Source organism: Coregonus clupeaformis, chromosome 36, assembly GCF_020615455.1.
Source record: "Coregonus clupeaformis isolate EN_2021a chromosome 36, ASM2061545v1, whole genome shotgun sequence".
In the NCBI taxonomy this organism is placed as follows: Eukaryota; Metazoa; Chordata; class Actinopteri; order Salmoniformes; family Salmonidae; genus Coregonus; species Coregonus clupeaformis.
In genome coordinates this window covers 24,884,038-24,900,342 of record NC_059227.1, presented here as the reverse complement: position 1 = coordinate 24,900,342, position 16,305 = coordinate 24,884,038, and the positions used below count along the sequence as shown (strand labels likewise).

General features: G+C 42.9%; 1 protein-coding gene across 5 annotated transcripts in view; it reads left to right on the top strand.

Annotated features, from left to right (window-relative positions):
* Positions 1–16,305, top strand: part of LOC121552926 (MAM domain-containing glycosylphosphatidylinositol anchor protein 2-like) — a 408,550-nt gene that overhangs the window by 261,316 nt on the left and 130,929 nt on the right. For 3 of the 5 annotated variants that reach the window (XM_045211335.1, XM_045211337.1, XM_045211336.1), the window contains exon 9: positions 15,833–16,153. In XM_045211335.1, coding sequence (XP_045067270.1) covers positions 15,833–16,153 — 321 coding nt within the window. The remainder of the gene's footprint in view (positions 1–15,832; positions 16,154–16,305) is intronic. The other 2 variants (XM_045211339.1, XM_045211338.1) reach the window with 1 other exon arrangement.

Genomic DNA, 16,305 nt, shown 5'->3' with positions numbered 1-16,305 from the left:
TTAATTAATGAATCTGCTCCTGATAAGCAGTTTCTCAATCATCAGCCATTTCCACACCTGGGATACCCAATAGCACACGGTGGCTTTCCAACCAAATGAATAACTTAACTTAATAAAAATCAATTAAGGGCTGAATTGATTCAAAATAAGGCACCAAGCTGTATTAATAATAAACACTGGTAAGAGCCACTGGCCTTCCAGAAGCATCGTTAGACTTGGAGACCACCTCAAATTTGTTTTATTTAATTTGAGATATCTGACTCGGGTAACATTACTCTCCGGGACCCTTCTCTACTTAATTCAGCCCCACCACACTCGCTTAAATGGGAACAGCACCCACTGATTTGGCCTTGTTTTTTGGCTTTCTGCTCAAGAAATGCTGGCGGCCATGACAGAAACCAAACGTGAGTTGGCTTCGGGGTGTGGTTTGATGTGAGTGTTTCTTGGGTGTGTCCTTACCATCACCAATCTGTCAGAACCTTGCCCCGAGCTGTTTCCCCCCACTCAGTCACAACAAAAAAACCTCCTGCAGGTTGAGTTCAATAACTACAGGCATATGTATGGTGTGATGCCAGAGGAAGCTTTGAATAGGTCAGTAGCCTACAGAGTAATATGAGAAGAATGCAATTGCTGAATTTATGTAGATATTCTAAACTAAGTGTTTTGATAACAGTCAAATGTAGTAACAGGTCCATGTAGAATAAACAACCCTTTACATAATACCATAGAAGCAGTGTTCTGCTAATATAACAATGTCCACATTTTGTCTTCCATTGGCATTCCAAGCCAGTACAGATACTGTGCCTATCAGCATTTTGTCTGGTGGTAATGGGGCTACCTTGGCAAACATATCAGAGTGGTCATACCTTCCTGTGTGGTGTCCCATATACAACAGAAGTTTGCTGATCCTGATGCAGAATACACAGGGTTTCTCCCTCCCCATATTAACTAATACCATCCAATCCAATAATAGAAAAAGACAATACAAGTAAAAGTTGTGTCTAGGAAAAGTGTTATACTGAGTGCCAGGTCTCTTTCAATTCAGAGACATCAGTATCAAGCCTGTCTGTCAGTCTGGACTTCATCATATTATCTTGCAAGTCTCTATGTGCTGGCTCCATACATGTTTATGTGAACACATACACACATTGTCACTGTTCCATTACTAGCGTCAGTTAGGATAGGTAATATCTGACACACAAACAGGTACTATGTTGAAGTTTGAACAGGTCAGACTAAACCTACCTAATTCTATTCTAATTCTGAGCAAGGCAAGATGTGAGGCTGGAGGCGAGGTCTTTGCCTGACCCCCATTGATGGTCATAGCAGCGTTGATCAGCTCCTGGCCCCTTATCAAAGACACTGTCGGTCACACACACATAGAGCACTGATTACAATATCAATGGTGGTTATGATTAGCCTGGTGGAACCAACCTGATCGCTGCATTCCCCTTTATATTTCACTTCAGATATCATTAAATGTGAAGTGAACTAGAAAGGTGAACACAGAGATCAGGCTGGTTCCACCAGGCTATGTTACACCCTGGACATTATATGCATCAAAGAAGTAGAAAATAAGCAACAAATAATGTCCGTTTACATATAAATTGTATTTCACAATTGGGTTATCAAATGTATCAAAGTAATAAAGTGGGTTACCTTCTGAATTTGTATAAATGATGAGCCTGTGAAAGCTGTTGCCGCTGACAGGTGAAGGTTGCTGGCCGGATACTTGCCAACATGTGGCTGACTGTTCCATTCATAGGAATGCTCACAGTGAGGGCATTTCTGCATAATGCTGATGAGGGCTCCCTTGTTGGTCTCTATGCTGTATGTTCGGCTGCAAACTGGACATCTCTCGAACAACTGCAGCAGGCATTCTTATGGGGTGGTGTTGACTGGGAGGGCCTGTGACAGGGTGATATAATACACTGCCAAGTGGTCTATTGCATTTTATTCTAAAGAAAGGACAATGTTTTTTGCTAATGCACTTCACAACCAAAATGTCTCAACTAGTTGCATCTGCTTGGCTTGGGAATTAGCCTACTTTTATCAAGCCGAGTATTTCACATAACACACATTACCTGTCGTTGTTGATGAAGCCATCTGTGTCATCAGGATAGTAACTCGGGTCACTATCAGAGGCCTAATGATTGCGTTTCTTTTTCATAGGAGTCTAGGGAGACTCTGGCAACAACAGAGGAGGTGTCACAAGGGTACTTGTGTCGCATGACACATTTTTATTCTGAAGTCTTGCCTGACAAACTGTGAAAATAGTATGAAAGTGTATGCACGCACTTCTGTAAGTCGCTCTGGATAAGAGTGTCTGCTAAATGACTAAAATGTAAATAATTTGTAAGAAACAACTTTGCCATATTATGAGTAGAGAGATGTCAATGTTGCCATTACTAGCAAAGTTTGTCCAAAATAACTAGCAATGCTAATGTAAGCTAGCTAAAATACAGTGGTCCCCTCAATCTTACTCAGCTGGCTAAAGTTATAACACAGATAGAACAATGAGACAGATATTTCACTGGATGTGTAAATGTGAAGCATCTGGTTGGTGTTTCCACTCACTTTCCACTCACTACCAATATGGTGATGAGAGGAAGCACAGTGGGAGAAGATGGAGCGATATAGATTTTGACCAACATTCTGCAAACTTTCTCATCGTTGAAACATTTGATCTCCATACAGTTTTCTGTTTCCAAAACTAGAATCTTTTAACAAATAGAATTGACCCTTTGCCAAAGTTTCAAAACATTGCATTGTTTAGAAGGAGTAGGATCTCACTAGTTCGTTCTTGGCTCTGCCCACCTCCTTGCGTTTTCTGCCCACTATGATTAATTTGCTCCAATTGGAAATGACAGGCTCTGGTCTGTCTTGGGTTAGTTAAAAAAAATATTTGCTTATACTGCATCTAAAGTCAATCTGGTGACATCACAATCATGACAAATGGTTTTCCCCCTAATTATTTGCCTTCTTTTGAAATGCTATCGTGTTTATAAGCCAAATCTGAGTTGTATTGAGGTAGGCTAACGTTAGCCAGCTAGTAGCTAAAGATAAAGATTATCAAAATATACAAACCAGATACATAACCAACAGTCTATGGTCTAGCTACCGGTATACTCACACCACTGGGGACCAACAAATTCCAACCACCTATTCCGCTTGATAGGGTCCTTCGGCAGGGCATGCAAACCATAGTTGTTGGCTGTGCATCCTGCTGGAAGCATGTATTGCATGGTCAATTCGTATGGGGCTTTTCAGTCTAAAACGTCTGTGATCCTTTGAACGCGTTGGTTGGGGGCGATGAAACAATGGAGCCCCATTCAATGAATGGAAGCGAACTGAGCGGAAGGGCGATTTGCATGTGGAGCTTGGCAAAAGGGGCCATGATTTGTTGACATAATTGCAATCCAAACACAACCTTAATTTACTCGTTGTGACGCACTGAGGTTCCAAACTCCGTTTTAGACGAGACTGACTTTATGACCAGAATTATCCTATTTAAACTTTTAGTCAATTCTGACACTAGAATACATTTTTCTGACTCATATCGATGCCACATAGGCTGTTTTCAAAGGGATTAGTTGTTTTTTAGGGGCAGTCACTCTTTAAAACCAAACACTAACCTTTAGCCAGAATCATGGCTGGAGACCACTTTTGAAATGTAATTTATATTATCTAGCTCTAGCTCTGGTCCCTCTCTCTGTTGTCTAGTCTCCTTATTCTCAGTTCAACCGTCCAACGTTTACCTCAAATCTAAACCCGAATCAGGGTTTGATATCTCTTCCAATAAAATGAAAGTTAGACACAGTGATATGAATATAAAATAAACAGTGGAGAGCTAAATATGAGTTATCTAGCAAGGATAAACCTCTCTCGTTGCCTCACCTTGTCTCGTTCTCTCTCTCTCTCTCTCTCTCTCTCTCTCTCTCTCTCTCTCTCTCTCTCTCTCTCTCTCTCTCTCTCTCTCTCTCTCTCTCTCTCTCTCTCTCTCTCTCTCTCTCTCTTGCTCTTTTTCTCTCTGTGTCTTCATGTCCTTAGTTCAACCGTCCATCCGTCCATCCCTCTCGTCAGGACTAACAGGAAGTGAGAGATTCTGATCATCCCAGTGGCTGTGTTATCTGGTGACTGTAGTGAACTGTCATGGCTGCCGCTGCAGGCGTTGCTGATGTGATGTGAACTGTGTGGCGCTCTGCTCTAGGCCTTCAGTCCGGCTCACTGAGCCTGATAAAGGAATCCTGGATGGCACATTCACGTTGACTCATGATTCCTTCAGTTACCTGTTCAGGGCCAGTCCTGGCCATTCTGCCGCCCTAGGGGAGACAAAAAATATCCCCAGTAAGCAAAATGACGTTGAAAAGATTTCTAAAATACATATCTTTCCAGACGTTGAAGTCAGGTTCATTTTTGGATCTGAATGAAAGTTGAAAATATGTAATTTATAGTAGTCTATATTTGGGTCAAATCAAGGCTGGTCCAAACTGTACAAAATATAAACCGAACATAGATGTCTATGATTGGTTCAGATTTGGTCCGGAGCGGACCAATTATTTTTTCCATAGAAGTGGAAATCAAGGCCGGTCCAGACTGCAAAAAATATGACCAAAAGGTATCAGCGTCGGTCCGTGCTTACTGAGGTGTAGCCTACAGCAGGGATGGGCAACTCCAGTCCTCGGGGCCGGAATGGTGTAACACTTTTTCCCCACCCTAGTGAACACAACTGATGAAACTAATTGCATTCTAAACTGAAGATCATGATTAGATGATTATTGGTGTCAGATGTGTTAGCTGGGCTGGGGCAAAAGTGTGACACCAATCAGGCCCCAGAGGACTGGAGATCCCATCCCTGGCCTACAGTGTCCCCTGAAATAACATTTTAGGAATGCCCATCTATGTGGTAGGCCTTCGATCTGTAAAACACCCCCAAAAAAAGTCAAAAAGACGTCGACGTCTGTCCATGCTTACTGGGTGTAGCCTACCATGTCGGCCCGCAATGGCATATTATGAATGTCCATCCATGGTAGGCCCACCGTATGTAAAACAGGTGTTGCATTGGCTTTATTAGTCCTGATTCCTGTGACTAATCAATTTGGCTAGCTCTGAATAGCTACCGAACTTTATCAGGAGGAGTTATCCTGAGCCTATTTGCAATGTGTTTACAAAGCGGGAAATGCAGAAGTATTTTCTTTTTTGCTATGATCAGCTCGTAAAAAAATGTAAGGATACAAACGTGAAACTACAGATCATGACAATTTATCCCACGGGATAAAACTCCTGGACACCAGTTGTGAGTAGCCTGATTGTCCATACCATGTTGTCCATTTTACTTTGACCTGTCCTGTTTTTAGGATATGTTGTTTGTTAACATGTCAGCACATTTTGATTGGGCGCCATTTAGGTTAGGCTATTTGATCGGAGAAATCTGCTTGATGTAAACATTTTCCGTCTCCAGGCTACAGAAAAGGCCACATACTCTTTCTATCATATCCTATCAGTGCATTTAGAAAGTATTCAGACCCCTTCACTTTTTCCACATTTTGTTACATTACAGCCTTATTCTATAATTGATTAAATTCAATTTTTTTAATTATCAATCTACACACAATACCCCATAATGACAAAGCAAAAACTATGTACACTACTGTTCAAAAGTTTGGGGTCACTTAGAAATGTCCTTGTTTTCGAAAGAAAACAGGTCCTCAACTGGCAGCTTCATTACATAGTACCCACAAAACACCAGTCTCAACATCAACAGTGAAGAGGCAACTCCGGGATGCTGACCTTCTAGCCAGAGTTGCAAAGAAAAAGCCATATCTCAGACTGCACATCTTAATCTTTCCTTTTTATTGGCTAGTCTGAGCTGCCAGTTGAGGACCTGTGAGGCGTCTGTTTCTCAAACTAGACACTCTAATGTATTTGTCCTCTTGCTTAGTTGTGCACCGGGGCCTCCCACTCCTCTTTCTATTCTGGTTAGAGCCAGTTTGCGCTGTTCTGTGAAGGGAGTAGTACACAGCATTGTACGAGATCTTCAGTTTCTTTCTCGCAAGAAATAGCCTTCATTTCTCAGAACAAGAATAGACTGACGAGTTTCAGAAGAAAGTTATTTGTTTCTGGCCATTTTGAGCCTGTAATCGAACCCACAATTGCTGATGCTCCAGATACTCAACAAGTCTCAAGAAGGCCAGTTTTATTGCTTCTTTAATCAGCACAACAGTTTTCAGCTGTGCTAACATAATTGGAAAAGGTTTTTCTAATGATCAATTAGTCTTTTAAAATGATAAACTTGGATTAGCAAACACAACGTGCCATTGGAACACAGGACTGATGGTTGCTGATAATGGGCCTCTGTATGCCTATGTAGATATTCCATTAAAAAGCAGCTGTTTCCATGTACAATAGCCATTTACAACATTAACAATGTCTACACTGTATTTCTGATCAATTTGATGATATTTTAATGGACAAAGAAATTGCTTTTCTTTCGAAAACAAGGAAATTTCTAAGTGACCCCAAATTTTTGAATGGTAGTGTATATAAAAACAACAACTGACAAATCACATTTACGTAAGTATTCAGACCCTTTACTCACTACTTTGTGGAAGCACCTTTGGCAGTGATTACAGCCTAGAGTCTTCTTGGGTATGACGCGACAAGCTTAGCACACCTGTATTTGGGGAGTTTCTCCCATTCTTCTCTGCAGATCCTCTCAAGCTCTGTCAGGTTGGATGGGGAGTGTTGCTGCACAGCTATTTTCAGGTCTCTCCAGAGATGTTCGATCAGGTTCAGGTCTGGGGTCTGGCTGGGCCACTCAAGGACATTCAGAGACTTGTCCCGAAGCCACTCCTGTGTTGTCTTGGCTGTGTGCTTAGGGTCGTTGTCCTGTTGGAAGGTGAACCTTCGCCCCAGTCTGAGGTCCTGAGCGCTCTGGAGCAGGGTTTCATCAAGGATCTCTCTGTACTTTGCTCCGTTCATCTTTCCCTCGATCCTGACTAGTCTCTGAGTACCTGCCGCTGAAAAAAAGCCCCACAGCATGACGCTGCCACCACAATGCTTCACCGTAGGGATGGTGCTAGATTTCCTGCAGACTTGGCATTCAGGCAAAGAGTTCAATCTTGGCTTCGTCAGACCAGAGAATCTTGTTTCTCATGGTCTGAGAGTCCTATAGGTGCCTTTTGGCAGACTCCAAGCGGGCTGTCATGTGCCTTTTACTGAGGAGTGGCTTCAGTCTGGCCACTCTACCATAAAGGCCTGATTGGTGGAGTGCTGCAGAGATGGTTGTCCTTCTGGAAGGTTCTCCCATCTCCACAGAGGAACCCTGGAGCTCTGTCAGAGTGACCATCGGGTTCTTGGTCACCTCCCTGACCAAGGCCCTTCTCCCCCGATTGCTCAGTTTGGCCGGGCAGCAAGTTCTAGGAAGAGTCTTGGTGGTTCCAAACTTCTTCCATTTAAGAATGATGGAGGCCACTGTGTTCTTCGGGACCTTCAATACTGCAGACATGTTTTGGTACCCTTCCCCAGATCTCTGCTTCAACACAATCCTGTCTCGGAGCTCTACGGACAATTCCTTCTTTCTCATGGCTTGGTTTTTTGCTCTGACATGCATTGTCACCTGTGGGACCTTATATAGACAGGTGTGTGCCTTTCCAAATCATGTCCAATCAATTGAATTTACCACAGGTGAACTTCAATCAAGTTGTAGGGAAAAAAATGGAAACTGGATGCACCTGAGCTCAATTTCGAGTCTCATAGCAAAGGGTCTGAATAATTATCTAAATAAGGTATTTCTGTTTTTCATTCTTAATACATTTGCAAACATTTCTAAAAATTGTGTGTAGATTGATGAGGATTTTTATTTATTTAATCAATTTTAGAATAAGGTTGTAACGTAACAAAAACAAATTTGAAGGGGTCTGAATACTTTCTGCTACATGATTTATGTTAGATAAAAAGAAAAACACGGAATGTTGGTGAAGCACCACAGTGAAGCTTCTCTCCAACAGCACCCTCGAGAGGCTTGCTAGGAAATGACAAGATCAATATGTTGCGTCCCTGCCTTTGGCAAAATGGGCACTGCTTATCATAGGATGGCATCAGCGCTCACCTAAAAAGCACATACACCAATGGTTGAGAAAAATTGTAATTGTTTTTAGCCAGAATTATGTTAGGTGTTATTGTTTTGTTGCAGGTGCGTCTTGATCAGTTTAGCAAAAAAAAATGACACCCTCACAAATCTGCCGCTGTAGGCGGCCCCCTAATCCAACCTAATGAGCAGGCCGGTGTTGTGGTTGCCGTGGGTCAGTTGGTAGTTGTGAGTTTGGTTTTCCACATTGACTCACTGAAGGCTGAGTTGAGTCACTGTATTTCGTTTGTATTTTTTCTGTCGATTCAACCAACTGTACACACTCCATCGCGGTTGCTTCAGCTTCCTTGACTTGTACTTAATGAACTGTATATTGTACGTCAGCTTAATGAAATCCTCTTCTAAAAGATCATATTTTATTGTTGTAAAATAGTCTCTAAGTGTAACCATAAAAATAAAGCCTCTTTCAATGATGGAGGAGGCTGTCATGAGCCCCTGTCTGTGAAATGCCAATCATCATGGCTGTGGAGAATATAATTTGCAATGGTGACAATCATATGGCCAGACCACAAACCTTTCAGTGATGTTCACTGTGAGGTTTGTTGGGAGAAGAAAGCACTGCTATAGGCATCAGGGCTCACACACATGCACGCGGGTGCGTGAGCACACACACATACAAACATGAACGCACCCTCGCACTTACTCACCCAAGCACACACACACACATACAATCTAGGCCTGGAGGAATGCCCCTGTGTGTGGCGCGTCAGTGCCTATGAGTGGTGTTACTTTCCCCCCTGTGCCCTCGCAGTCTGTCAGCCTGCTAAGCCCTTTTGAGCCCCCGCAGGACAGACACAGTATATTCCTGAAGGCCAACACACACAAACAAAAACACACACACTGTCCCTACAGGGGTGAAGATCAGAGGAGTGGCTCCACAGAGAGCACTGTCACAGAGCAGTCAACTCACTGGCTTAGAGCCAACTCTCTCTCTCTCTCTCTCTCTCTCTCTCTCTCTCTCTCTCTCTCTCTCTCTCTCTCTCTCTCTCTCTCTCTCTCTCTCTCTCTCTCTCTCTCTCTCTCTCTCTCTCTCTCTCTCTCTCTCTCTCTCTCTCTCACACATATATGCCTGAGCTGTATAAAGATAACAAGCACCGAACATTCCATATTGGCAGTCAGCTCACATGGTCAGGTGTCTGTTGTGGTGGTAGTGGCGGATCCCTGGACGGCACAGCCTGCCTGGGGTACAAACAGAGGGTCCGGCACTGCCTGGCACTGAGGGTCTGTGGGGAAATTAACCCTTACACACAAACACACCTTGCACATGCACGCAAGCACACACACCTCAGCAGGCACACACGGTTCAAGATGTTTGTGTGTGCACATGTGTGCGTGCGTGTGCTTCTTAACTGTCACACACACACTAACCAGCGACAGAGAGATTGTGTGTGTTGCCACACAAGGACAATGGCAGCAGCAGCTACACATGGTTTCATCACGATGGCATTCTCCAGCCAAGAGCACAATCCAGCAGTTGTAACTGCCCACTGGGCTAGAGAGACATGGAAAGACTGCCTTTATGTTAGGATGGAAACTCAGAGAATATGCATCATGTTGAAACTCTAATGGCCTGTTGGCCAAATATGTGGCTGCATTACCACACTGGATATTCAGGACTGTTGTTTAGACCTAGGTAACATTAGCAAAAGGGGACAATATGCTATGAAAGTGTTTCATGGATTGGTGTTATGTGATCACTAGAGATAGTGAGAAAATGGCTCTGGTCCATCTTGTCCCATTCATGGCGGTTACTCATTTTTTACTTCCCATTGTTGCAGTAATCTCCCTAGTGACCATACAAATGCCTGAAAAACAAGTAATGGATGTAGTTAAATGTTGGTTAAATTGTTCATTAGCGACTGATATATGTGTTGTGTCTATAGTGGTTTTATAGACATTTACTAGTTAAGTACCATATTCATTGTACCCATCTGTCTTGTCATTTAAGAAGACATGGTGAAACAGGTGTTTTATTTGCTCGTCTTTAGGTTAAGACCGAACATCACGTAGAGAAAATGGGGTCCGAAAAAAAGTGATTTCATTCTTTCTGGGTCAGATTGCCTGTTATTTCATCACTATCATCATCATACATATTTATTGGATGTGGCATTTCAAGATTGCTTCAATTGTTTGGGTGGATTTTCAACATCATTTGAGTCCATTGAGGGTTGTGTTGAAGTCAGGAGCTGGAGCTTTGGTGTGATGTCTGTTTTTTTGGGGGGTATGATTTCATGACTGGTTGGTGTTGATTGCATTGTTTATTTGGAACAGAGCTGCAAATCTGTCTCTGAGTTTAGACGCACGCACACACACAGGTTTTTTAATTAAACAAGTTTACTGTGTCCAGCCCACTAGATTACCCCATGAATCCAACCTGCCAGTGCCAATGTATTTTATCCTCAGCCCCAGGACACAAACGCACGTGCGCATGTACAGTACGTACACACAACGCACGCACGCGCACGCGCGCACACACACACACACACACACACACACACACCATTAAAATTATAGACTGATCATTTCTTTGTCAGTGGGCAAACGTACAAAATCAGCAGGGGATCAAATACTTTTATCCCTCACTGTATTTAAAGGGACAAACTTTGTTGTGTGACCCTGCTAATGGTTCTGCATCCATCACCGGATATAGAGAGTTCAGGAATAACATTTTGTTGAATGGTTTGTATCCACAGAGTTTAGGAGAAAACTTAACTGTGTGTGGGATCAGATTTTCTGGGTCTTGTTTGACCTAGATTTGTTGTTGTTGTGCTTAAAGGTAGACTCAACGATATGATGTAGATGCAGAAAGCAAACAGCATAATGGGTCAATTTCCGGGCCAACTAAGTGTGTTGAAGTGTGAGGCTCAACTTCTCTGCTGTTTTGGTCAAGGGATGGAACTGGTTCAGGGAAAATAACTGAAAATAAATAACGAAATTATTTGAGGAACAGAACCCGAGCCGAAAACAAAAGTGATCTATACTGTTCCGGAACAGAACCGTTATTTTACATTCTGGGATTATTTTTCCAGTCACACAAAAATCGCAACAAAGCGCCTATGCAAAGCCCTCACTCTGTCACTCAGAAACGTATTCCAGCATCTGCCAGCTAGCTGGAAATCTTTGCCAGTGGGTGTGCGTGTGTGTAGGCTACATGCCCCTTCCATCTGAAGCATAGGTTATGGTAGCCTACTGACGACATTACAAGTGTAATTCAGAAATTAGGGAGAGATGTTTAATTAGAGAAGAATGTATTTACTTTTTCAGTCCTAGTTAAGGATGCTATAGCTATCACGTTTCACATTGGATTTAATAACTACAAAAAGACATTCAAAGTTCTTCCATATAAGCTACTTCTCCATAGGTATAATTCTGTGGGCCTAATTCAGAAAATGCATGTTATAACAAGATGCCCAGCGCTTCAAGGCAAGCATCCTGCATCCTCTCGCTCTCTCCTCACACTCAAAATTTCAGTTACATCTCGCGCCCTACACTGTGACTGGCAGCACAGTGTGTGTGTTTGTCTTTCATTACGATTAAACCATGCTGTTACTGCAAAATAAAACATGCTCTTAACAACGTTCCAATACACTCCGCAGCAAGCTGCTCTATCCACATTGATTGGTTAAGTAATTTAATGTTGAGCTACAGTGAGGGAAAAACGTATTTGATCCCCTGCTGATTTTGTACATTGACAAAGAAATTATCAGTCTATAATTTTAATGGTAGGTTTATTTGAACAGTGAGAGACAGAATAACAACAAACAAATCCAGAAAAACGCATGTCAAAAATGTTATAAATTGATTTGCATTTTAATGAGGGAAATAAGTATTTGACCCCTCTCAATCAGAAAGATTTCTGGCTCCCAGGTGTCTTTTATACAGGTAACGAGCTGAGATTAGGAGCACACTCTTAAAGGGAGTGCTCCTAATCTCAGTTTGTTACCTGTATAAATGACACCTGTTCACAGAAGCAATCAATCAATCAGATTCCAAACTCTCCACCATGGCCAAGACCAAAGAGCTCTCCAAGGATGTCAGGGACAAGATTGTAGACCTACACAAGGCTGGAATGGGCTACAAGACCATCGCCAAGCAGCTTGGTGAGAAGGTGATTATTCGCAAATGGAAGAAACACAAAAGAACTGTCAATCTCCCTTGGCCTGGGGCTCCATGCAAGATCTCACCTCGTGGAGTTGCAATGATCATGAGAACAGTGAGGAATCAGCCCAGAACTACACGGGAGGATCTTGTCAATGATCTCAAGGCAGCTGGGACCATAGTCACCAGAAAAACTATTGGTAACACACTACGCCGTGAAGGACAAAAATCCTGCAGCGCCCGCAAGGTCCCCCTGCTCAAGAAAATACATATACAGGGCCGTCTGAGGTTTGCCAATGAACATCTGAATGATTCAGAGGAGAACTGGGTGAAAGTGTTGTGGTCAGATGAGACCAAAATGGAGCTCTTTGGCATCAACTCGCCGTGTTTGGAGGAAGAGGAATGCTGCCTATGACCCCAAGAACACCATCCCCACCGTCAAACATGGAGGTGGAAACATTATGCTTTGGGGGTGTTTTTCTGCTAAGGGGACAGGACAACTTCACCGCATCAAAGGGACGATGGACGGGGCCATGTACCGTCAAGTCTTGGGTGAGAACCTCCTTCCCTCAGCCAGGGCATTGAAAATGGGTCGTGGATGGGTATTCCAGCAGGACAATGACCCAAAACACACGGCCAAGGCAACAAAAGAGTGGCTCAAGAAGAAGCACATTAAGGTCCTGGAGTGGCCTAGCCAGTCTCCAGACCTTAATCCCATAGAAAATCTGTGGAGGGAGCTGAAGGTTCGAGTTGCCAAACGTTAGGGTTGAAACGTTAATGACTTGGAGAAGATCTGCAAAGAGGAGTGGGACGAAATCCCTCCTGAGATGTGTGCAAACCTGCTGACCAACTACAAGAAACATCTGACCTCTGTGATTGCCAACAAGGGTTTTGCCACCAAGTACTAAGTCATTAAAATGCAAATCAATTTATAACATTTTTGACATGTGTTTTTCTGGATTTTTTTGTTGTTATTCTGTCTCTCACTGTCAAATAAACCTACCATTAAAATTATAGACTGATCATGTCTTTGTCAGTGGGCAAACGTACAAAATCAGCAGGGGATCATACTTTTTTCCCTCACTGTAAATGTACAAAAATATACAGTACCTGTCAAAAGTATGGACACACCTACTCATTCAAGGGTTTTTCTTTATTTTTACTATTTTCTACATTGTAGAATAATAGTGAAGACATCAAAACTATGAAATAACACATATGGAATCATGTAGTAACCAAAAAATTGTTAAACAAATCAAAATATATTTTATATTTGAGATTCTTCAAAGTAGCCACCCTTTGCCTTGATGACAGCTTTGCACAGTCTTGGCATTCTCTCAACCATCTTCATGAGGAATGCATTTCCAACAGTCTTGAAGGAGTTCCCACATATGCTGAGCACTTGTTGGCTGCTTTTCCTTCACTTTGCGGTACAACTCATCCCAAACCATCTCAATTCGAGTGATTGTGGAGGCCAGGTCATTTGATGCAGCACTCCATCACTCTCCTTCTTGGTCAAATAGCCCTAAAACATGCCTGGAGGTGAGTTTTGGGTCATTGTCCTGTTGAAAAACAAATGATAGTCCCACTAAGCACAAACCAGATGAAATGGCGTATAGCTGCAGAATGCTGTGGTACCCATGCTGGCTAAGTGTGCCTTGAAATAAATCACTGACAGTGTCACCAGCAAAGCACCCCCACACCATCACACCTCCTCCTCCATGCTTCATGGTGGAAACCACACATGCAGAGATCCGTTCACCTACTCTGCGTCTCACAAAGACACAGCGGTTGGAACCAAAAATCTCACATTTGGACTCATCAGACCAAAGGACAGATTTCCACCAGTCTAATGTCCATTGCTCGTGTTGCTTGGCCCAAGCAAGTCTCTTCCTATTATTGGTGTTCTTTAGTAGTGCTTTCTTTGCAGCAATTCGACCATAAAGGCCTGATTCACGCAGTCTCCTCTGAGAAGTTGATGTTGAGATGTGTCTGTTACTTGAACTCTGTGAATCATTTATTTGGGCTGCAATCTGAGGTGCAGTTAACTGTAATGAACGTATCCTCTGCAGCAGAGGTAACTCTGGGTCTTCCTTTCCTGTGGCGGTCCTCATGAGAGCCAGTTTCATCATAGCGCTTGATGGTTTTTGAGACGGCACTTGAGACTTTCAAAGTTCTTGAAATGTTCCGTATTGACTGACCTTCATGTCTTAAAGTAATGATGGACTGTCGTTTTTCTTTGCTTATTTGAGCAGTTCTTGCCATAATATGGACTTTTACCAAATAGGGCTATCTTCTGTATACCACCCCTACTTTGTCGTAACACAACTGATTGGCTCAAACGCATTAAGAAGAAAATAAATTCCACAAATTAACTTTTAACAAGGCACACCTGTTAATTTAAATGCATTCCAGATGACTACCTCATGAAGCTGGTTGAGAGAATGCCAAGAGTGTGCAAAGCTGTCATCGAGGCAAAGGATGGCTACTTTGAAGAATCTCAAATATAAAATATATTTTGATTTTTGGTTAATACATGATTCCATATGTGTTATTTCATAGTTTTGATGTCTTCACTATTATTCTACAATGTAGAAAATAGTAAAAATAATGAATGAGTAGGTGTGTCCAAACTTTTGACTGGTACTGTATATTTCAGAGGTTTAAAAAGGAACAGAAAGGAATGATATAAACCAGTACTTTTTGGGGGCTCGAACCGGTTCAGAACTTTATTTTGCTGGTCGGAACAGTGGACAGGAACAAAAAAAAGAATGGTTCTGTTCAGAACGAAATGATTGGAAAATAATTTTGGTTACAACCCCTTGTTTTGGTGCCCTGAAGCGAACCCGTGCACATGCACAGATATTGTGTGTGACTGTGTGAGAGTGAAGTCTTGCATATATCTGCAGTGTTGCTCATGGCAACGTCATTTTACTGAGTCTACCTTTAAAGTCAGGTTGGGACTTTTCATGAGAAGTTGTGCTCACCTGGCTTACCTGGAAAACTAAACTTAATTATTTATGATGATGATGATAGTCATGGTGATGGTGGGGATGATGATGATCATGGTTATGGTCATGGTGGTGATAATAACTGAGATTTGTGGTTGAAGTTCTCCTCTTTTGCCTTATGTCTTCAGAGTCTCTTGTTCTAGCAGTAGTAGAGAACAAGACCTGACTTCTTAAGTCTGATTTTACTGGAAGCAAAACTATCAGATTTCTGATGCATTTTAGTTATTGATTCCTCTCTTTGACCTTCATGACGTCTGTTTGTGCGTCAGCTCTTCATTGCATTGTCCATTGTTTTAACATTGCTTACTTACATTTAACCCTTTCTCTGCTGATCACCATGCTTGGTGAATTTTCATACTATTCCCTACCTACTTTGATCCAAGCTAACAGCCATCGCTCCAACTCTCTCCGTGGCATGTTTCGCCATACTAGCAGTGTGTGTGGCCGAGACGCAACTCAACTCATACTAGCAATGTGTGTATGGATGCTCATTCGCATTCCCATCCCTCCCTCTCTCCCCCCGTCGACCATTCCCCATTACCCCGCCAACCGACTTTCTAGAGCCCCATATCAGTTCCTCCTCTGTTTTTCTCTTTCTTAGTTCCCCCCAACCTGACAGTGCCACGGGGTAAGAGCCCCCTGGTGGTTCGGGAGGGCGACACGGTGGAGCTCGAGTGTCTGGTTTCAGGGAAGCCCAAGCCCATTATCCTGTGGTCTCGGGCCGATAAAGAGGTGCCCATGCCGGATGGGAGCCTGCAGGCTGAGAGCTACGATGGGGTGCTGCGAATCGTCAATGTGTCCAGAGAGATGACCGGCTCTTACCGCTGCCAGACCAGCCAGTTCAACGGGTTTAATGTGAAGCCCAGGGAAGCTGTGGTGGAGCTCATCGTACAATGTGAGTAGTGGGTAATGGTTTGAGTCTGGGGGTTTGTGTGGAGTAGGGTCGTGTTGGTGGGGTTGTGTGGAGGATGTCTGTTTATGTTTGTTTGGGGGTCTTTGGGTGGTTGTTTCTTTTGTGTATGTTTTGTGTTTGGGTGTTTGAATATT